General features: G+C 42.2%; 1 protein-coding gene across 3 annotated transcripts in view; it reads right to left on the reverse strand.

Annotated features, from left to right (window-relative positions):
* The window catches only part of znf536 (zinc finger protein 536), a 226,943-nt gene that overhangs the window by 81,947 nt on the left and 121,201 nt on the right, over positions 1–23,795 (reverse strand). For all 3 annotated transcript variants that reach the window (XM_029460697.1, XM_029460688.1, XM_029460705.1), the window contains one exon: positions 2,351–2,509. In XM_029460697.1, the coding sequence (XP_029316557.1) occupies positions 2,351–2,509 (159 nt within the window). The remainder of the gene's footprint in view (positions 1–2,350; positions 2,510–23,795) is intronic.

The raw sequence follows: 23,795 nt of genomic DNA on the forward strand, positions 1-23,795 counted from the left end.
GACGGTTAGACTAACCTTTTCAAGAACATCTCCAGGAATTGAGGGGTACAAATCTTGGATTGACAGGAGGGGAAATGACTTGTCATTTTTTTAATTTGTGTTTTACATACAAGTTTTGGGTCCAAATATCTATTATATTTTGAGAAAAGCATAGTTTTATGCATATTTTTCACAACAGATGATGTGCTAATATGACTTCACTCAATATGATAAATATTATTAATGCAGGATATATCTATATTTATACATCCATTTATCTATCTATATATCTATATATTTTATATATACATATTTTTTTTTTATAAATATATTTTTTTGAACTTCTCTGGGGTAAACCATAGCCTGTATATAATAAGTAGACTACAATTTTGGAGCCAAGAGTTTGACATTTTGGATGTTGCCATCTTTGTTTCTTGGAACCAGAAGTCACTCGAGAGGGTGGACCTAAGTACAACCGAACCCTGAACAAGATATTTTTTAGCAGACCAAAATGTTACAATTAACTTTCATGAACTGAAAATACGCTGTAAAAGGGTTGGAGATGAAAACACGGACAACACCCAAACTGGACAACGCTGTGGTAGCGACCTGTCAATCTGTCAATTTTACTCTTAATGGGACTATAATTTACTAAATTAAAATCATGCTGTATGGAAGAAGATTTGAAACTAGTGATTGAGACCATAAACTCATTAGGAAAATGTTAACTGATGTAATAAATCAAGTGAGAAGTAGAAGTACGGCCCTTCTATGCAATCCGACTTCTTTTTGCAATCAGTGGGGTCGCCCCCTGCTGGCCATTAGAGAGTACGTATGTTTAAGGTACTTACGCATTGGCTTCACTTTTCAGACCTGGCGGCTGCTGGTTGGTAGGGGGTGTGGTGTTTGGCAGGGTTGCCTAACCCTAACTGTACCTTAAGCATATATATTTTCCAGAACCAGGGTCTTTCCTTAACCTCAACCATACTATATGGTGCAGAATGTAAAAACTTTAGAAACTTTTACATTGAACATAATTCCGGATCCAATCGTTGTTTATTAACCATACATTTCCCAATAAATCAATACAATCATAGGTTATTAGATAATATCTGTTCTCCAACACATATGGCAAGGTGTCAAAATATCACAATTCATTCTTTCCAGTTTGGAAACACTAACTTCCTGTGAGATAAACCGAGAGGCAGCAGGGAATCATCTTACAAAATGACGCTTTACACACCAGGCCCACCGGCCAGAACCGGGTGTCCTTGTTGTAAGGTGACCTCTGCATGGTCTAATTGTGACTTTAACCTGGATAGTCAGTGGGGCGTTTGTACCTTGCAGAGGGTTAGAACTCTGGCTACTGTCCACAGTCCACATCATTACTCTGACTGCAGCCTTAACCTCCAAGCAACAACCGGCGGAGAGGTTATCACTGAAGCGCCTGAGCCCTGGTTGGTCAGATGTATGGGCAGCAAGTACACAGCTCAGAGGGGTTAGGACGCTTGGCTGAAAAATAAAGCTAAATCTATTAGGCACATCATCTCACGCATATCCCTAAACTGTGGACAGGCCGGCTTTGTTTTGGCTTGAAAGTTATTGAGAGTTAGCAAGTGTGAAATTGCCCTCGGAGTGATGTCATTGGAGGACACTGAACCCTTGTTGTGTTAATTAGACCTCAATGAAATGAGTATGAAAAAACAGAATAATAACAGCCTTAAGCCTCAATGGGGGACACTGTTAGGAAACGCTTATTCCCCCTCGTGAATAGTTTTATTTATTTGTCCTCATGTCAATTTGAATAAAGCATTGCAATAAAACATCTGATAAGACTGCACAGAGAAATATCTCTAGGATTACATCTCATGGACTAAACAGGATTATAATTTAGGTAAGAATCACAGTTACTGATGAACTGGGATCACTGGGTTTTTCACGGTTCTGCCTATTTTCAGGGCATTATCCTACTGTTGTTTGGAAAGTGTAACTCTGCACTTCATTTTGATGGAGGCAGTTTGTACTGTATCTTTATTTTTTATGTAAAATCTAGAAACGTATATTAACGTATTATTTATGGTCCTGGCATTAAAATAAATCCAGATTAAGGGCTTCCCAGAGACAACTAATGCAGTATCAATTATAAAACCAATACACAATCAATTAATCTGCTTCATATCCATCATATCAGATTGACACCAATATTTGATTAGGCCAATACGCATAAACCAATATGTCATTCAAACCCCTGATGGAATGTCAGTAAATGTAGTAAAGTAAATTTTGCATGAGGTACAATAAATGTTTAATTGCTGGAGAAATGCACTCCAAAACTGCACTTTGCTGGGGAAGGGTTAGTGGTTGTACTGACCTGTGTGTATCCGCAGATGGACTTTGAGATGATGGGAGGTGCGGAAGGACTTGCCACAGTAGGGGCAATCCTTGGAGGACGAGCCCACGCTCCGCTCGCGATGCTGGGACAGAGACGGCTGAACGCTCCCCGCTGCCTTCCCCAAGTCCTCCCCAACATCTGGAGCCCATGCAGAGACAGCACAAGGAGGGAGAGACAAATGGAAGGTGTGTTGAGTGCCACTTCAAACCAGCCCTCCACACATCATAACACAACACGTTTTTTTTTCTTCTTCTTCTTTCTCCTCTGTCTGTCAGTCATTGTCCCTCGTTTTCCCTTGCTCAAATGTGCGAACGCCACACAAAGTCAAATGCATCAAACGGGCTCACAGGCCGTGATATTTTCCTCCCTGACAGAACGCTGACAGTTCATAAGCTTTTCTTCAGAAACACCATAGTCCTGAGATACACCCCCCCCTTCCCACCAAACACACACACCCTCAACACCACCACCTGCACCACCACCACCGCCTCTCCTTTCTCCTCCTGTTTTTCTTTTTTTATCCTTGCTATCATCATCATTCCTATTAAGCATATGCTGGATTGCAGTGAAAATGAACAATGCAAAATAAGACAGAAAGAAAAAAAAAAGAGATAGATTTGTCTATGTCAGCATCGCAGGATCTCCTCGCATCCCTTCCTGCGACCTGATTTTGACAGGTAGCTGTCAGAGATATGATAGGGTGATAACGGCTTTGACCCCGCCCTCCACCACTTCCTCCGCGCGCCAAAAAAACGATGATGCACAGTTTAGTGCAACAGCAGTCTGTTATCACCACAATCACCTCCTGAATATGAATCTAAAGATGAGTGACGACAACCTGGGAATGTGTTGACAGCAGCACAATCTGAGGTGAGAGTGTCATCATCAGATTGTACACACTGGCCTTGTTGTACGGATGGTTAAAAGCTTGTGATGTGCTGGCAGTCGTGGAATTTAAAGGTCTGAGCAACACAGTTAAGTTAAAAAAAAACACTTGAAAGAAACAAAAAGGAACACACAACAGATGCTTGATATGTCTTGTATCTTGAAGCTGTTGAATTAAAAATATCTGTACTAGTTCCAATAGCATTTGATGGGCGTCAGTGTGCAGGAGGTTCAACATCAACCCACACAGCGCAGAACTGTCACCACAGATTTAAGCATTTGCTTGCAAAGTAAAAATTCATATAAAAATGTTACTTCCTTCTTTGTTTTGTGCAAACTGCCATATCTATATCAACATTTATTTGAAACGTGTGCTGGTAGGAAAGTCATAAAGTTTGTAGTCATGAGCAACGGTGACACCGTTCTCTTTACCGAGCTTAAAGAAAACAAAAGTACAGACAAAACCAGCCCGAGTCTGTGGTTAAAAAAACCCCAAAAAGCGTAGCATGTCAGTATACGCGTAACCCAAAGAAGCACAAATACAGTGAAAAATGTTATTTATTTTTTAATCTGGCACACGATTTGGTATGTGCGGAGGGGAGGGTGCCAGAAAGAAAGAAAAAGAATCAAAATCGAGCAACCCACTTAGGCAACCACGGCGCACAATAAGGAGCATTTTTTAACATTAGCCTAATCCTTTCTTTTCTGGAGCTTCCCACCCCATTCCACCCCTCCTCTGTCGGGGAGTCAAATAAGGTTTACAGAATGGAAAGACCCAAGTCAGCAAGTCCTCGTCCACATTGACACTAAACACACAACTCTATTCAGCAACACTGCTATCAGGCTGTGGGCTATTTATCACAAGTGAAACTGAAAGGCAACCTAAATGTAAGTCTGTGACAATACGCAGATACTAAATACCAGCTGCTTCTACTCGGGCTTGGCAACTGTGCGGTTTCATTCTGCGCACTAGCGAGGAGAAAGAAGCCGAGAGACAGTTAGGTCGTAGAAGCAGATGTTAAAATGTGGATCTTGGTTTTAAAATGATCTTGTTTTAAACAATATGTAATAGATAAGTGGAACGAGAGTACTGGAAAAAGAAATCTCTGCGCATTCAACAAGGTTGTCCTTTATTTCCACTTGAGTAGTGATAGAGAGCGAGGAAATACATGGCAACTACTAAAATTTGCTGGGTTGTAAAAATAGAAAATTGACTTAAATCCGCAAAAAAAATAAAAATCTCTTTATCATGACACATATTGTGACCTTCATGATTGAACATATTGATTTATGCAAATTATACTTAACACAAATTGTATCTTTAATATCACAGGTGAAAATATAATTCCCTGCATTATTCAGTACTGCGTGAACACATCAACTGCACCCCCACTCCATTCTTTCGCTTTTTAATTTGAATGCATTTAAAAGATGGCCTGTGGACAGAAAATAAATAAATAAAAGCCACTACAATTCCCCAAACGCTTGGCCCAGGACGGCACCATACTGTAGCCATAGTTGCCTCCTCATAAACATATTTCGAGCGGTCTACTGTACAGATCCCCTTTTGGCAAAGATTCCCCAGATCGTGTAACAGACAGTAGCCCACCTGCCCACCCCAGATGGGGCTAAAATTAAAAAATCCAAAACACAGATTAGAAGCAGGACAAACACCAGACCACACTCCCAAACACACACACACACACACACACACACACACAGACACACACACACACACACGCTCTGCATGTCTGTCTCTCTCTGTCACACACATTCACACACAGACACACGTCCTTGTGTGTCAGGGTTAATAGTGCTCCTGTAAGAGGAAGACACATTACTGAGAGGATGAGAGTGTGCTCTCCTGGCATATAACAGCCCTTCAATAATAAATGGGCTTCACACATTCCCACACACACACTACAAAGAAAGGTAAAACAGAACTTTAGATGTACTTCCTTACTCTTCACGCGAGTGTGTGTGTGTGTGCGTGTGTGTGTTCATGTGATGTGAGCGTACGCACACGTGTGAGAATCCACGTCATTCCCGGGCACTGGCTGGGTGTCCAGCATGCTCGCCTTTAATCAGTTGACTGATCCGCCGCTTTTAATGCGACTGTTCCAATTACTGTAAAAGTCATACTGCTCCATATAACCACAAATATTGACACTTTATTGCACAACACATTTATGACATTTTGAAGGTCACTCCGTATATTAGGCATCACCGTGCACAGCTGGGTGTGTGATGCAGGGGAGAGACTCTCAATCGCTTGTTGACACCCAGCCGTAACTATCCTGCGAGTATTGATTTTCCTTCCACATCTTCCATCTTTTTTTATGCAAAGAAGATTCACTGTAGGAGACGCAACATTAAAGTGATTGTCACAGGTGAACCTTTGGCTTTTTATATACAAGCCTGTAAAGGCCAGCTACTGTTACTCTTTCACTTTGCTCACACTATTATGCCATTAGGAAGAACTGGCATTTCCTATTCAGAATCATTGACAATTTTCGTGTTGACAGATTGCAAGAATCAATGTAATTTAGCATTTAAAAAGAGAAAAACTGGCATTAGGCCAACAGTTAATACACTACAAAACTAAAGAATACTGATAAAGATTGTACAGGGTTGGCAGTTTAACCCCTTACCCATTCAACGGGCAATAAAGTACCACTGTCTTAAATTAAAAGATAAAAAATTGTTTTTTAAACATATTTAAATTTAAATTAATTACAGTGAAAGTACAATAAAAGACAGAGTAAAACACGTTTTCCATTTGTAATTGTGGCAGAGGAGAATTTATAATTATATCACAGGGAGAGTACAATGTTTACAGTTATTTGATATTCAATAAAATATCAGAATTTACAAGACAATGCGTCTCTCTCATGAAAGGCCGCTGTTGAGTTGACATGTTTTATTTCAGCCAAACCAGCCTTTATTCCCTCACAAAAGATCATCATTTATATCAAGAATAAAACCACGAAAGAATCAATCTGCATTCAGATGCATCGTTATCCATGGGATCTGGCTGACAATGGATTCATATTCCTTAGCTTGTAACCTCTCAAATGAGACCAAAAATATGCATATAGGTCTTATGGTTGAGAGCTATTGCGGATTCATTTTGGGTATGATATTTTAGGCCTTTTTTCCAAGGATAGAGCCAGGGCCTCAGTGGTTAATGAAACATTCAAGCCACTATTACTTCTATTTCCCCAAATCCTCCCATCAAACTCAAACATTCAATAATCTGTCGTCTATGAACCCATCACTCGCCTCTACCCCAGGAACAAACATGAAAAACGCAGAGCTGTGACTGTGCTCGTACAAGAATATCACAGAGGGGTGAGAAAAAAAAAGAGAAATACATGTATAATTCAGCTGTATCTGATCTGAGACCAGCTCCTCTCCCCTCTGCCTTTACTGGTGTCACGGCGCCGTAATGGAACATGCCAGAACAAAGGCTCTGAGATCAGATTGGAGCAGAGTTGAGCAGGCCATCTGGGAGGCAGGCTGAGTATCAGTCACTCTGCCTGCTGTCTGCTGCACTCACACTCCCCTCTGACTAACTGTGTGCGAGAGTGCAACTGTGTGTGTAAGTGTGTCTGTGTGTGTGTGAGACACCTCACTCCCTTTCGACAGCACGTCACCAGGATCTTGCAACGAAGCGACCGATGTATCGCCACCGTGGGGGATACGCCACCAGGGCAGCCTCCACGACTGACTGACAAATATATAAATTGATAGGGATTTATGTGTGTGTGTGTGTGTGTGTGTGTGTGTGTGTGTGTGTGTGTGTGTGTGTGCGTGTGTCAGTGATCATGTGGGTACCCCTGGGATAGGGCACGCTGCCTACTCTTTTACAGCGACCACACCCAGTTCCCATTAATGGAGAACAAAAAAAGAATTATTACAAAAAAATGATCAACAACAACAACAAGAGCAAAAATAAACAGCAAAGCCGATGATTGCATGTGAGTATATGGTGTCGGGGTTGCGGGTTGGTGGGGGGGGTGGTTTGCCAGTTCCTTAATGGTCTTCTTTCAATCACACTTTGCACTCTAAACGTTCTGTGGTTTTGATTAGTATGATATCACTTTCAGGAAATAAAACTAGGGGGGGAAAAGCACATCAGTCATAAAAACACAAGATGTTTTGCTTCTTGCTCGGCCATTATTCTAATGCGTCACGTGACTCCCGTCGAAGCCCGCCGGCCTCTCCCCGTAGCCAAATAACTGATTGGGGGTAGGAGGAGGGGGATGAGTGAGGGGGGTGATTGACGGAAACAGTTTGAAAAGGGGAAAGATATTAAGAGAGATTGGGTGAGAGGTAGGGAGGGGGAGAGAGAAAAGAGTAAAATGTGATGACATCATTTGAAAGGCATTAGGCTTTTAAAAATGCGCCCGGGGGGACTTGATTTCCTTACACCAGAGCAACACAACACCATCCGGCCTGATGCTCGCTTGCTCTCTCTCTCTCTCTCTCTCTCTTTCTCTCTCTCTCTCTCTCTCTCTCTCTCTCTCTCTCTCTCTCTCTCTCTCTCTCTCTCTTTCTCTCTCTCTCTCTCTCTCTCTTTTTCTCGCGCTCTTCCCTCTTTCTCTCTCTCACACACACACACACACACACACCTCCTAACACCCCCTTCCCCTCTCGTTCTTTTTTTGATTTGGACCACTGCCATCTTTGTGAGCGTCTGGTTCATGCGAGTTAATCAATTTGAGGTTTAGTTACACTGCTGATGCTAGCATTCCAGCCACTGCTAGAACGTAATCTGAACTCGCAGAATTTATTAACCAAACACCAATTATCATTAAACACCACTGCATTATCCCCCTCCTTTTACTACCTGACAAGGACTACTTAATGAAATTTTAGATTAAAGTTATTTGGTGCATGATTTATGGGCATTGAGAAAGTCCTAATGCAAGGCTCTCTTAGTGTGCAGATGCTTTTGGGTTGTTTTTTTTCTATATTTTTTCTAAGGTAGTACACCAGAGATCTGAGAAGTCTCGGAGGTATTACAACAACCAGGTCTATAGACCAAAAAGAACAAGAAGAAGAAAAAAGGGGGGGGGGGGACAGAAAGGAGCAACTATGCTCCAAATTTTACATCCTCACCTCATACTTGTTTTTTTACTGACCTTATCGAGCAGCAGAAATGAGACCAAAGAATAAATAAATTGTGAGAATTATACAAAAAAAAATTATAAACACAAATAAAAATAAAGGAAATGCGAGTTGTTGTTTACCCGTGCAATGTTTGTGAGATGAAAACAGCAGCAGAATGTGTTACATATAAGGCGGTGGGGTAAACAGGGGCACCAGATGTTCTTTGATGTTAATAATGGCATTTATTATTAATATTAATTAGATCGCATTCAGCAATACATTTGGGCCATTTCCAAGTCAATTAAGCAAAATGGCATTCGGGAGATGTTGAAACGACATTTTAAGGCAGGTGTTCAGCGGTCCCCTATTAAAACATTTTTGCAGCTCCTGAAAAACAACCCATTCTGAGGCAGATTTTATTTATTTCCTCTTTGTTTACTCTTCCTCAGTATTTCTCTCTCCTGTTGTGAACGCTACAGTTGTGACCATATCTAAAAAGAACACATATTGAGGATCGGTTCTAGACTTAGCATGCATTATCTAATTAAAATATACAGTATGTGGCGAGTCTGATAATGCACACATGTTGTGTCCACGCCCGGGCAAATATGTCAGCCCAGAATGAGGGGCTGGTGGAGGGGGTTAATCCAGATATGAAATCATCATTATGACCATCATGATGATAATAAAAAAAAAATACTTTGAGGATTACAGACCACAGTTTTCCAAATGGCCGCTTCACGCGCGGTGTGCGTTTTCGAGACAAACCCAAAAAAATTAACTTTTTGCGCCAAATGTTTTTCTGAAAGGCCCAATCCACATAGTCGAGTGCGCCAACACACCCTTACACCACGACACGAGGTTCCTAGTGCCGCCGTTACCAATCCGGCCAAATGTAATTAGACGACACAAGCCAGAGGCCTCACACCAGGGGGGTGCCTTGTCTCTATAATCTAAATAATCCCTGGCTATATGTGTAAGGATAAAAACACACCCATTCTAAAGCTCTATTCAGTTTAATCTAGACCTCTGAATAGGGTCCTGCCACACCTCACGGACCCAGTGTGTGTGTGTGTGTGTGTGTGTGTGTGTGTGTGTGCGCTCATAGCCCTGCTTTTGGCAGCAAGCCCTTTTTTTCAAAGCTGGTGGAGGCAGCAGCCTTACAATGGTACATTAACAATCTGTGCGTTCATTTATCAGTGTGTGCGATTTGGACTCTCCGTTCATGGCGCGCTGCACTTTTCATGGCTGAAAATTAATGAACAAGCCTCCCCTCGCAACAAACATGCACCTGTGCTGCAGAGATGGTAATCACAAACATTTATATTTATTAGTGAACGCCTGCACTAAAACTGGAGTTGAGGAGAAGGAGGGAGGAAAAAAAGAAGAGAGGATGAGGGGGGGAAACAGGAGGAGGAGAGATGGTTCCCTTTTTCAACCTGGGTAATGAAAGGGTAGCGCTCTCCATTGTGCAGAATTGTGTTAAAGCTATTTGTTTGAAGCACTTTCTTGAATGAAAGAGGGGTGTGGAAGTGCAGGATATCTATTCAGGGAGTGTGATCTTCACGCTGTGAAGATTATTTCTCAAAAACGGTGAAGGGCATTGCTGCAAAAAAAAAAAAATACCTTGTATAGTTATTCTAAATGTGCAGTCTTTACAAAATCTGTAGAAATAATTGAATTTGTGAAGGGGCCAAACCTCAGTCCCCGTCACGACACAGGTGGAAATGACGGACAGTCTTGATGAAAACCTGTTAAGGATGCTTTTCGTTCCCTACTTTTTTTTCTGCATTCGTCTCTTTCCACTTCTCTTCCTCCACCCCTCCCCCCCTCCCCCTCCTCCCCCTCCCAGACTGACAGAAGGTGGCTCTCTCCCTCAGTAAAGGCTATGCCTCTGCCCAGCTAGGGGAAGAGGAATGGTGCCATAAGTTTCTCCCTGGCACCGGCCCACCTTTGTTTCCCCCCCTCCTCAAGTCTGTTTCAGGCTTCAAAGAGCATTGGAAACAGACACACACACACACACACACACACACACACACACACACACACACACACACACACACACAGTCACACGCATACAAATGTTTGAGGGAGCACTGATGTCTCACTAACTTTATCATTCTAGCAGGGTGATCATATCCCCGTTGAGAGGCTCTGGAAGATGCTTGAGGGTGTATGAGTGTGTGTGTGTGTGTGTGTGTGTGTGTGTGTGTGTGTGTGTGTGTGTGTGTGTGTTTGTGTGTGTGTGTCTGTGCGTGTGTGAGCGTTTATATGTGTATTGTCCACCACTGTCTGCATGTATGCATGAGAGCACAAAAGGCAGATGGGGACAGAGGTGGGTGTCTTTTAGGACATGAAGACAAGAGCAATTACTAATGTGTTTGTCTGTGTACACACACACTTGCCAATGTGTGTGTGTGCTTGTGTGTGTAGTGCTATAATAATCAGGGTGTATATTCATCATGCCCCCTCTCAGTCTGTGTTGGCAGGAAGTGGTGTGGTTACCATTAGTGAAGGATGACTAGGTCGCTGTCTCTTTTACTGGGATACTGCTAGGTTTCTATGGAAAGGGAAATGCAAGAACATTAAAGGAAAGGGAAGGATTTAAGACAAAAGACGTCAAAAGGTGAAAAGACAGAGAAAAGAAATTAAGGAAAGGTGGAAACGACATTGGCAGGAGGGAATAAAGGAAAAAGAAACTAAAGGACAAACTAATGGACAAGAAAAACAACAAGAGAATGAAACAAAAGGAAATAGCAGGAAAAAAGACGATAAAGTCACGAAGAAGAAACGGGAAAAGATGATATATTACAAGATAGTGGGGAACTAGATGAAAATAGGAAAGAAAGAAAGGAATTTAGACAAATGTAAGGACTTTCTACAAGGGAAAAGTTGACGAGATGTGAAAGGAAGAAAGGGAAGAAATGGAGAATAGGGCATTTTCTGAAAGAAAAAGAAAAAACACAAGGAAGGAAACAAACCAAAGAAAACATGGAAATATAAGGAAACACTTAATGCAAAATTAAAGTGAAATGTGAGAAAACAGGATTGGAAGAAAGAAAAAAGGGGGGATAGGATATTCCCAAAATAAAAGAAAGAAAAACAGAACAAGCAAAGGTCATACTACAAAATCCTCTCCAGCGACTGAACGTATAGACTGACAACCTAAAGATGGCAGCCATCCTGTTGCACTGCGCCTTTAACGCTGAATAAAGTAGAACTGCTCTCGAAGCCACCATTGATTTGCTATTCATTCCCGTGCATACTAAATCAACTGCAAGCACAATAGGCCAATCATCAAACTGAGCTACAGTACCACCACTTCTATCCCACCCTCGATCCACCTGGCACTGGTCATAGTCCATACTGTACGTGGCATCAATGCTCTGCACACTGCAGCCATTAGTGGCGTTATTCTCCATCAATGAAGATGAATCAATTAAGCCTCATTAAGGGTGCATATTAAGGTGGCGTAATTATCGAGTGGGGAATGTACAGTGATCGATAGCTCGGGAGCATAAATGTGCACTTAAAGACATATATTACCACAAGGGGCGATGAACACTTTTAACAAGGCCACTGTGGAGGGGGAGCTAAAGTGGGTAAATCTGCTTCACGTCATGCATACACACTGTGTGTGTGTGTGTGTGTGTGTGTGTGTGTGTGTTTGTGTGTGTGTGTGTGTGTGTGTGTTTGTGTGTGTGTGTGTGTGTGTGTGGTGCGAGAGACTATCGCTCCCAACATAGCCTGGTCAGGCCGTAAATCCAGGAGACCAAGGACGTGTCCCGTTTTCCTCTTCTATGAACTTGTCCAGTGTCTCGGAAAATGAAATAAAAAGATTTATACTGTGGCTGCAAACATTCTGCCTCTGTGTGTGTGTGTGTGTGTGTGTGTGTGTGTGTGTGTGTGTGTGTGTGTGTGTGTGTGTGTGTGTGTGTGTGTGTGCGTGTGGACATGAAACACACACATCACAAGACTGCGAGAGATAGAGCCACACTTAAAGAATAAATGAGAGAAAGGCCCCAATTTTAGAGAGGGGGGGGTTTAAATGCTAGAGGCCGTCACCCTCTGGCCACCCGCATGCAAACACACACACATGCACAAAGTGACATGCACGCACACAATCCCATGCATAACGCCTATTAAAGAGCACGCTCTGTCCCAGTCGCATAATTTTAATTTGTTATGAAGGTCATTGACAGCAAGTAATAATCACCATTGGGGATCTAACAATTTGCCATTTCGGAACATTGAGGCACTGATGACTCAACTATTAATAGACTGAAGTCCCCCCACCCCCCACCCCCCTCTCACCCCCCTGCCTCTACACCCCCTGTCCTCTTAAAAGCCTAAAAACTATTCCAGTATGTTTTACACTCATACCCCACACTCACACACAGCCTAAAAAAAGCCCATATGTCTTTATCCCATTCATCTATTGTTTTATCTGCGGAGGGGTATATGACATTTGGAGGCAAATTAATGGGAAGCCTAAAACAAACCCGCTGAGTGGGTATCTCCTGAAAAGAGAATTACATTGTAAAAACAAACAAAGTAAAGCAGACAGCTTTTTAATTCCCCCTTTTGTTTCTTACTTTATGCTTCTACGGTGATGTCTTGCGCGTAGAAAACGCCGGGGCTGCATGTGCTGAGCTGATGAATTGTTAAGCATTTTTCCCCCCTTTTTACAAACAAACACGCGGAGAGACACAATGACAAGTTTTATTTTAGACCAACTCATTTATTCTCTGCTTTAGCATCACCCAAGCCATTCAGACATATGTGTCTGGCATTTGTCGCCAAACAAATAAGTCCGAGCTTAAGCTATTTTTATCAAGAGCGAGACCGTTTGTTCTTTTTAAGTGATCGTCAGTGTTTGGGGCGAATAGAATGGGAGTTGGAATCCTTTATCTTTCAGAGGCTCAACAACTCAAGACTAATTACAAATTAATCTGGATCTGGATATCTGCAATGAGAGGGCCCCAATAAGAACTTGTGGTGTGCTAAGAGGAACTATCTGTTATATATTTATAGGGGAGCTCAACGCATGGAGAGGGAGGATGGAGATGGAGGCGGCCAAAACCGAAATAAGAGAGTAGCACATAATTGCCTGCCTTCTATTTCCAAGCAGCCACATCAAGGCTGAGGATTGTGGGTATTAATAATTGATCATTAGCTTGATAGGGCAGAGCGTGCTCAAGTTTTTAGCGATGGAAGTTTGATGGCCGTTTTAGGTCCCTCCTCGGGGTCTCGAGCACTGTCGCTGTACTTGTGGAGAAGGTCAAGTGGGCTCATTGTTATAAATGGAGCACTATTGCCTCAAACAAAAGGAGGTCATGACAATAATTTGTTGTGTATTTAACTGCATTGTGTTGTTCAAATCTCTTCTCAATTTTTTAAAAAGTTTTTTAAGAGCCTGTTCAGGGACGTTTTAGGAATATAAATCCATGTGATGAATCCAAATACAGAAGGAATGTCAGAATGGTAATGGCAAGCAGAGTGCAGAACCAAACATACAGCTATTATTACATCGTTGTTCTCTTTTACAGCTGTACTCGCTAAATCGTATTACACATGATCAACTCAGAGGGTAAAGTCGAAGCCAATTGTACACATTTTGTACACAAATAATTGTTTTCTACTCGGAATTGTTCAGTATGAACACAAAGCCTAAAGTGCATTAAAGAGTCTACTGCCCTCAGCTTGCTGTCCTTTATAATTCATGTACCTGGGTGCAACTTAGTTTAAGAAAGTAAACTGTGATTGATTCAGCTGCTGCTCGAGGCAGACATTACTCTGAAGATCATAGGAAACCTAAAATGAAGCAGTGGCAGTTCCTAAATATGCATGTCATCTATTTTAAATGCCCTTTCTTTCACTTTTCACTTTTACTTTCAACCGCATCTGTTTTCATGATAAACGTATAAACTTAAAATTAAACAAAAACAACCTAAATAACGTAGTTTTTGTTCCAGAGCTTCTTCAGATGCTCTGAGCCTCCTTAGCAGTAGGCTATCACTAATCTAACATCACTTCTAACAGCGTGTCCGTTGCGATGCTTTTGGAAAAGCCGTTCCTTCCAATTGCCATTGATCAGAGAAATCTGTCTTAGAGAAAGCAGGTCTATGAACTGTGAAAAGCCTCAGTAGAAAAGTATGCTATGCATCCATAAAACGTCTTGACTGGAAAAAAAACATACTATTGGTCAAGCTGCTATACATGCACCGGATGCAACAAGTGTAGCCACTTGGATGTATCAAGCAAAGTCAATTCAAACGCTCAATTACAGAATAACTCCTGGAATACACTGAACATCTGAGTTGAGACTGTGGTGGGTGCTAGTTAACTTCCTGTTGGGGAAATGGGCTTTGATTTGCTGCCTGGTAGCCTGGGAATGTCACTCTCTATTACTCACTCCGTCTCTACAGCTAGTGTACTCTGTACTCCCCCCGGTCCCATGGTGAGGAACCTCTGGGCACCTTGACTGTCGTTTAACTGCTTGTGGCACGAGGCAGCTGAGGAAATGGGTCATTAAATCCAACGAGCTGGGGCGAGCCCCCCCAGTGCCCCAGATCTGTTTCCAATCAGATAGCCTTCTTTTACAGGAGAGACAGAAAGAAGCCTAGTACAGCAGCCCAAAGCAGACATTAGTGGCATGTGCAGCCCCACACTACTAATAGCAGCAGCTAACAAGGACTGGGGCATTTATTTATTTATGTATTGTTATCCCAAAGGTATCTTAGTGGTGAGATCATCTCAATCCCTCTGTGGATTTCGTGGAAAACTTGCTCCACACCTGGTTTCATGCACAGTGTCTAAGAATATTTGAAATAAGCACTTGACCATGAGACGCACACAAATTGCTGCTGAAAAATATATAGGCTATCATAGGGTTCATGTTGGATTGCAAAATCAATGGTATTTAATAGAATATTGCAACGTTTCAATAATCTATTTTCAAATTTCACAAATGGTTTATTGTTATTTGGATATGAGACACAAGCATGAATGTAGGTGATATGTAGGGATGTCAGTATGCCATGGACGTTTGTAAAGGTACTCATGAGCCCCAGAGGATGAAGCCCACTGACTTTACTGAAACCCTGGCTTTTCACCTCGTGACACCAGCAGGTCAACATTTTCACTTGTAAGGTGAAATATCTTTACAATATATTATATATATATATATATATTATATTATGATTTGGATTGGCACAGATTGTCGTAAAAACGTACATTTTTCGGAGAGGATGATTTCTAAAATACTTTTGTGATCCCATTGTTTTTCGTGGACGCGCCACCAACAGGTTGACATTTGTGGTCCATATAACCGTTGATTGTTTTGGGGTTGATTGTTTGTGTTGTTCTCCTGGATTCCTATATATCGGTAATGCCCATGACCAACGGAGAGTTAAGTGTTGCTTCCAGGAAGTTCTCAAATTTGCATTATACTGAGAGCAAGATGTTTATTCAGGTGTCATAACACCTCAAACTAACTCAAAATGTTATTGCTTTAGATTTCATTATTATAAAAGAGTAGCTAAGAATACTGTATGTTATTTAGTATTGTACGACTTATGTTTAACTTGGTGGTTTCCAAAACAACCTCATGGAAATCAAACCTTTATGGTAAAAAATGTATTACATGTTTTAAAAAGTCATGGAAAGATATGGAAAACAATGAAAAAGTGAAGTAGTAGTAGTAGTAGTAAGTGAGGTCACAAAGAAAACACTTTGCTCAACTCTAGATGACATGTATAGGACAATGTATTGAAGCTTTCATATTCTTTTTAATAGCTTCTGAGACATCACAGTCAAAGTGACTCAGCGCTGCAAAGTTCCACAATAGTTGTAAGTTGAAGTGAAGCTTGTATTATTATTTCTGCTACAAATTCTTAGTCAGCCACTGAAAAAAACTAAACTGCACAGAACCTGATCACTCCCATTTTGACATAAGGTCTTTAGTTGTATCTCTGTGACTTTCCGAGTCTGTGACTGATCTCATCTGCAAAGGAAAAGGGCAGACATTTTTGCAGGAAGGTAAATACTTCAAATGTTAGCATGGGGAGTGTCTTCGATTTGTCCTTTAGGAAGATGCTAACGTGTGATACACCATGCCCTTCCTTCTTCCCTCCCCTGCTCCACTCTCATTCATCGCCCTCACAGACTCATCTCCCTTTCTCCCTTTCTTCCTCTGTCATTGCAAAATGCAGGGACAGCGATATGAAAAAAAAATACTACACACACTTGTTGCCCGGACTTTATCGCTACATTATTCTCGCTACTCCTTCCGTTCATTTCAGAGAAAAAGATAAATGAACGACGTACATTTTGTGCACCTGTCCTCCCCTCCCCACCTTCCTCTTCCCCTAACGATAAGGGATTTCATTAACGTGAGAATGCTTGGGCTGAAAGAAACATAATTGCTTCAGTGTTGTTGTCCTCTCTGCTGCCGACGCCCTAATTTCCTCCTTGCCTTACTCTTGACTGTTAAGTGATCATTATATCAACACAGGGGATGGACCAAGGGTAAAATATTGACAAGCTGCGGTCAGGTTCATGCAAAACATTAGAGAAGAGGTGTGTGTTTATGTTAGGTACAGGATGATGAAATATAAAAATAAATAAAAAATAAGGGGGAGGAAAGGAGAAAGAGGGGATGATGGGTGAGGAAGAATGAAAGGTGCTAACAGAGTGACGGCAAGGACATAAAGTGATATGATCACAGAGCCTAACTTAAACACCGGGTCTGATCCGTCACCAACCACCTCCTCCCCGTCCCTGATGGATAACTGTATGTAAAAGACACATCATTTTTTGACTTGCCATTTACACAGCATTGCACCTGAAAGCCAGGCAGCACAATAGACAGTTTAAAATGTCAGGGAACTAAGTAAGTAAGAGAGACGGGTCGACCGACAGAATCTTAATTAGAGGAGCTCTTTCTAGTGCGGCTGATGATGGGAGGAGTGTCTAGCAGCAATACACACGCACGCACGTGCACGCATACTTGCTGACATAAACACATACGTGTACATAAATACACACAGGATTATTGGCATACTGTTACTTCAGCAGACAAATGCACACATGCAGACGTGGAAGCAGAGAAACACACAGGATTTGTGAGACTTCTAACAGCAGTTACAACAAACAAACAAAAATACATTTACAGATAGCACAAACACACAAACATATACATTTCAATTTCAATCATACAAGGAAAGAACAATTCTGAAATGCAAGAAAATTCACAAACATACATGTGCAGACACACAACATACACGCCACAAGTTCAACATCAGTGCAATTAGCGAAAGATTCCCCTGTTCAACATTCATTTTATGCCTATAGCTGACCAGTCAGCGACCAAATCTATCTAGTTATGGCGCGACATCACAAGAATGTTCGGTGGTAGTCTGGAAATGCATGTATAGGATTTACCTATCTATCACTGAGCAGACCTGGCTGTTGAGCCCGAGCCAGCGCCACATGATTGTGTTAATTAATCTGCCATTGTGAGCATGGGGAACAGCTGCACGGGCTCTCGTGGCTGCGTTGTCAAAGCAAAACAATGCAATGTTAAGCTTCCCCCACTGAATCTTCCATTACAAAGGAGCCCCAACAACAGGGCTAAATTCATGAATCCACAGATCAATTTTTACCAGCACTAATGTCTGACCTTTAAAGCAAAAAATGATTTTTTTTTAACATGCTTCATTTGGGCTTGAAATATGGTCAGATATGTGATACCTAGGATTTGGGCCAAATGTCCCCCCACCCCTCCCTCCAGCCTGGAAAGCAAACACACTGTGGAGAGATAGAGATGCCGAGAGAGAAAAGGAGGGAGGGATGGATGGATGGACAGAGGTAGAAAATGAGCAACAGAGGGATGGAGGAAGGAGAAGGGAGACAGAGAGACAGAGATCAGCACAACAGAGACACACAGATGAGTGCCAGGAGTCACCAGCTGGGCGCTGGTATTTTAAAACAAAACGTCTAACGCGATTAGCAGGGATCCATCGATCGGTGTTATGTGGCGTTAATTTAGACTGGGGAGAGGGGGAGGAGGAAGAGAGGAACAAAAAGAGGTGAAAAAAGCTGTTTATTTAAGACATTTGAAATTAAGGTTCAGACTTTTTGAGTAGAAAATGTAAGCAGACAGCTCAATTTGCACTTATTTAAATCTATGCTTGGATTTATGTGACTAGTATTCATGGAAACTACACAGCAGAAAGTCACATGTAACTCTTTTTTTGGTTACAAACAAAATCCGAGCATTCGTGCACCACAATGAGACAGAAATCTCACATTCATTTAGAAACAACATTGACCAAGGGAATACATAAATAAAATTAGGTAAACTCTGCTGCCACCACAAATTATGTCTGCAATAAAAGACTTCACAAATAAATGGTTTAGCACCTCTAATTGAGTTCACAAAATGTTTCACTAGACAACCATTTCACTGCATTCATTACAGCTTCACTGAATTACAATTCTATTGCTCACAGAAATCACAGCGTTTGCCTTTAATGTGGCAACCAGATTCCTCTTTGTTTCAGAGGCTACGAGATGCCTGGAAGAAATGGGAGATGGCATGCCCCTATAACACACTCTCTATAGTGAATGGCATGGCCTTGGTGCACGCTTGGCACTTCCAGAGAGATGGTGATGCACCCCGAAAAAATCATCAAGATGCCTGGCTCTCGCCCCACTCTGCAGCCGAGCCCTTCTGTCTTGCAGAAAGCCCTCCAACAGCCCACTGAGCACGCAAGACATTTGTAGAGGAGTCATATACGCGCATTGAGATGTACTGACGCATCTGACATGTCGTGTCAGTTGTCATTGACTTCATGTAAAGAAGAATGTGACTGATCATTTCTTTAGGTTTGAGTGAAAGAGAAAGCTTAGGAAAGCAATAAATGGAAGCAATTTAAATGGCAGATGAAGGAAGCAAGACATTTCCTTCTCCCTGTGACACTGTCTCTCAATCTGCACCCTGCTTTAGTCTGCCAAACACCAAGTCAAATAGTGACACTGAATATGGCGGTGAATTCCAAATCAGTTGTGTAGTTGCCATATTCTTTATAGACGGCACAAATGTTCTTTTTTTTTTTTTACAAGAGTTTTTATTGCAAGTTTTGGACGCACAGTGTTTAAAACCAGTTGGAATAACTTCCCTGAAACATGCGCGCACACACATGCACGCACACACCGAAACATACAATCTTGAAAGCTTACAGATGGGGAAGGGTGACATGGTGCTAACTCGCATCTCAAAAGTGACGCTCGCTACAGCATCTCACCTGTCCAAGACGTTGGATTTCAGAAAGCCATCAGATGTTGCATTTACCGCAACACTGAGCAGTGTAGAGCATCCGATCAGAAGACGTACGCAGCCTGAGGTTTGGTGCACTTACACTTGACAACTCAACAGGACACTTAGTTAAGCTACAATGGGAATTTGTGACGCCAGAAAAGAAGGTTGATATCTTGTCATTATCTTCTCCCTCATGGCTTTGTTAGTATTTACAGCTAAAATGTTACAGAGGGTGTATCGAATTGGAAGAAAGACTTTTTTTTTCCTCCTGTTGTACTGTGCTGTCGGCTCCCTGATTGTTGGAGTATAAAAATAATCGTCATGGAAATAGATCTCATTGACAACGTGCCATGTTCACACTGTGAGCAGCTTGTGCCTTGTGAACATAATCCAGAAACGTCCTCCAAAAACTTTCCTCCACAAACTTTCAATCCCTCATCCTCTTTTTGCCCTTCTCTCCAAAAGATGAAAAGAGGGGATGCCAGGGAAGACAAAATCCTGTCTTGTCAAGAACCAGCAAAACAGGTAGAATTCTGAAGTAGGGGGATGGGCTCAAGGATCAAGAGGCAAGAAAAAAGGGACAAAAGAAGCAAAGAGCATGAGCGAAAAGGACTGAGAAGGAGTAAGGATTGACCAAAACAGCTTTCACATCCTCCTCCCAAAAATCCACATCCTCATCTCTGTGTCTAATAGGAAATACCTGATTCTGGTCCTGAGAGTACTGCGCCGGCATGATTACACCTTACCTGCAAGGCCTGCCAGGAGAGGTGGCATTTGGCTGATCCGCCACCCCATGAGGGTGGCTTAGCCTCAACTTAGCTCCATGTCTTGAGACGGAGGATAGGAGGAATGAGGAGGGCCACTGGGGAGGAATGTGAGTCTCTCTCTATGAAAGCCCAGGATAAACCTGTGTCCTCAGGAGAGAAGAAGCTAACTTCTCGTAGCTGGATGGCGGCCCAGGGGTTAAAAGATGATACCTTGAAATGTGGCTACACTGAAGTCTCAAGAAGGTCTTAACTGGGGAACCTTTATGTCCTCCGTTAGAACATTTGGTAAGGCAAAGCACTGAATGTGTTGACCTAGTTGAAAGGGAGAAGTAGAGTTCTCTAGACATCACTTGTAGGGTTCTCAACACATTTAAGTTATGTCTGAATCCTTGAACGTCCTTGAATAAAGTGTGCACTCAAGCAAAACCCATTCTTTAAGTGCTTTCTGATTTAGGAAGATCTAGAATATCCATGTGCGTTATGAGTGGGAATCCAAGGCCTAATCTAGGTCTGGGAATGACTCTGTCTAAGATCTTCACATGGAGGTTTATGCTTTACGCGCCAACACCGAGAGGATAAGAGACACATTCACTTTGCTATAACAACCTTATCATCAACATAAACATATGCTCGCTGTGTGGGCCGTCGGGCGATGTTAACTTGAGGGCAGATAAAAAAATATAAGGGACTTGGCAAACATGACGAGACAGAGGTTCATTAGAAGAGCTGTAAATGAAAGTGAGGAAGGCATCTCATCAAGCACATGTTCAACACTTGGTCCATAAGGGAGCTATACCTGGGGCTGTCGCATTCGGAAGGTGTTACTCTAATAAGACAACAGTCGCTTTTATTTACAGCGAGCACAAAATGACATGAAACATGCATTAACACATCTTCTGTTGTGCCTTTGGTGAAACAAACACCTTTGTTATTTTGTAAACAAAACATCTAACTAACAGCCTCTTTTGTGAGCTAAAGATACATTCAAACAACATATGCTCTTGACTGACGAAAAAAAAAAACACAATAGGTGTAAACCGTCTAAATTGCAATTGCACCGCATCTTGGAAAACAAACACTTTGCTTTGTTACCAAGACAACTAAGATAATGTGATTCCTGCGGCATTGTCGGGATTGCTACTTGCTACATTATGTGTGACAAGCTTAAGAGTAGATCTAGAAGCGTGAATGCACAGATTCCGGCTCCAGCCTATTGCGGATTGAAGATAGTCCGGCAAACCATATTTGCATGTGTAACCTTGCCAAAGAGTTAAGCTCAGCAGGCTAACATTGTCTCCACGCTTCCAAAACCCTGGTTTGAAGTCAGCACTGATGTATAAGACTCTATAATGCTTGCTGTGATTTGACAGTTTGTGTTAGTGTTACTTCCCATAATGCTTAGCCCAGTGAACAAATGCAGCTCTAGTCTGTTGGAGGATTTAAATGTGATCAGCCCCAACATTTGTTTTTTAATATATCTATCTGGGCAAACAGCAAATTATTAAAGAAGCCTACAGTCCATATCCTCCTCTATCCTCGTTCTCTATTTGCCTTCCATGGCGACAAAATGAATTCAGCTCTGAACCTAATTAATCCACAAAGGTTTCATGTCTTAATCCCCAAAGTCAAGGGGGTTATTGTCCTCACAAATGAGGTCAGTGTTCCTCCCAGTGGAAATAAGGGGAAGAAGGAGCAAAACACAGGGAGTAAAGGGAGGGACCACGGATGCTTACAGAGAGGCTTTCTTTCTCTGCAGCTGTCCTGGTGAATAGAGGTGCGATATGGTGGCGAGAGGCCCTGCAAACTGGGACTGGAGTTGCCTGCTATCTGTGCAGGGACGGCTACATGCATAGAGGTATCACGATGTGAGAAGGACTGAATGGTTAACACGCCATAATGAAAAAAGAGCAGATAGAAACATAAACGGAGAATTGAAATAAATGGCACAGCATGACAGCAGTGGGAGAGGGAAAATTAAACGCCTGCCAATCTCCAGCACACAGACCTTTTGAACCAGGTGGATAAGAAAGCTGGTTCTGATGCTAATTGTCACTAAGGCAAGTCACTGTCAAACTCCGAGGCGAAGAAGCATCATCCAAGTGTGACAGGACGATAGCCATGATACAGCCCTCCGTCTGGTGGGATGACAAGGGGGGATGTGACACACATGGCCACACCATGCTGCCTGAAGCACAGTCACCACCAGCGGCCCACACAGGGTCTCTGTGGGGGACAAACCCTGGGAATAGCACAGAGCGGGCCAAATGCTCGTCCAGCATGGACACACCCTGGGTGTAGTGCGGGGCCCGTCTCCGAGGACCAAATGGCAGCCAGGGAGAGTGCGGACGATTCAGCATGATAGTCTGCGTGCACACTCATTTAGACCATCCTGATGAGAGCTTTCCAGAGATCTTTCAAGTCATCCAATCAAGGCTTGGCTCAAGGCAGGGGGGCGGAGTTGCTGGCCAATGAGAACTTGGTTAAGCAGAGGGTCAGCCAATAGCAGGCATGTTGAGAGGAGGGTCAGCCATGATGGAGGCTCGCTAGAAAAATGAAGTCCAAGATGACGCGATCAACAGCTTGCTGAAATCTGTTGCAGTCAAAAGTCCGGCCACTGCATACAGCAAGCATGGTGGATGAGAGTAGGCCCGACGTCTAGAGAACAACGAGCTGAGCAAATAATGTTTAAACAGGCTGCGTTATCTTGTATAAATAAAGCACTGCTGCGACAATATGTCATCATCTGCATCTGTTTTGAAGATGATCATTACTTGTGTCACAATCTGGGGAATATACTGTATCCTGTCTACAAAGGATCTACTAAAGCATGTTTGGCAAAAGCTTATTTCCCACAAATTGCTTGGTTTCTGTGTGACTGTGGATGTGCCGACACACAATGTCATGCATACATCAAAAGCATCAGTAGAAAAACCTGCACTGTTTTTGATCACTGATAATTACTGTATCTGCACTCCTAGAAGACTAGAGGAGTAAACAAAGTGAGAAGTTGGAAAACGGGGGAGAAAAAAAAAAAAGAAGGGGGGGGGGGCACAGCTTTGTAGCAGACATTCTAATTTTCAACTTCTCTGTGACTGGTGAAATAAAAATAAGTTTATATTGTCATCTCCCCACCGCTGAGTTTGAAATATGAGTTTAAACTGACAGAGGGAATTAAAATCTGTAAACGTCACATTTTTTGATGTCTAATTTGAAAATCAGCTGTCAGAGTTGGTGTTTGTTGATTTTTATCAACTCAAGGGTTATTACATTTCAAGAATGTGACAATTAAAAATCCCTCAATCATTCCCATGAGCTTTCTATAATCATGCCAACT

Source organism: Cottoperca gobio, chromosome 3 (genome assembly GCF_900634415.1).
Source record: "Cottoperca gobio chromosome 3, fCotGob3.1, whole genome shotgun sequence".
In the NCBI taxonomy this organism is placed as follows: domain Eukaryota; kingdom Metazoa; phylum Chordata; class Actinopteri; order Perciformes; family Bovichtidae; genus Cottoperca; species Cottoperca gobio.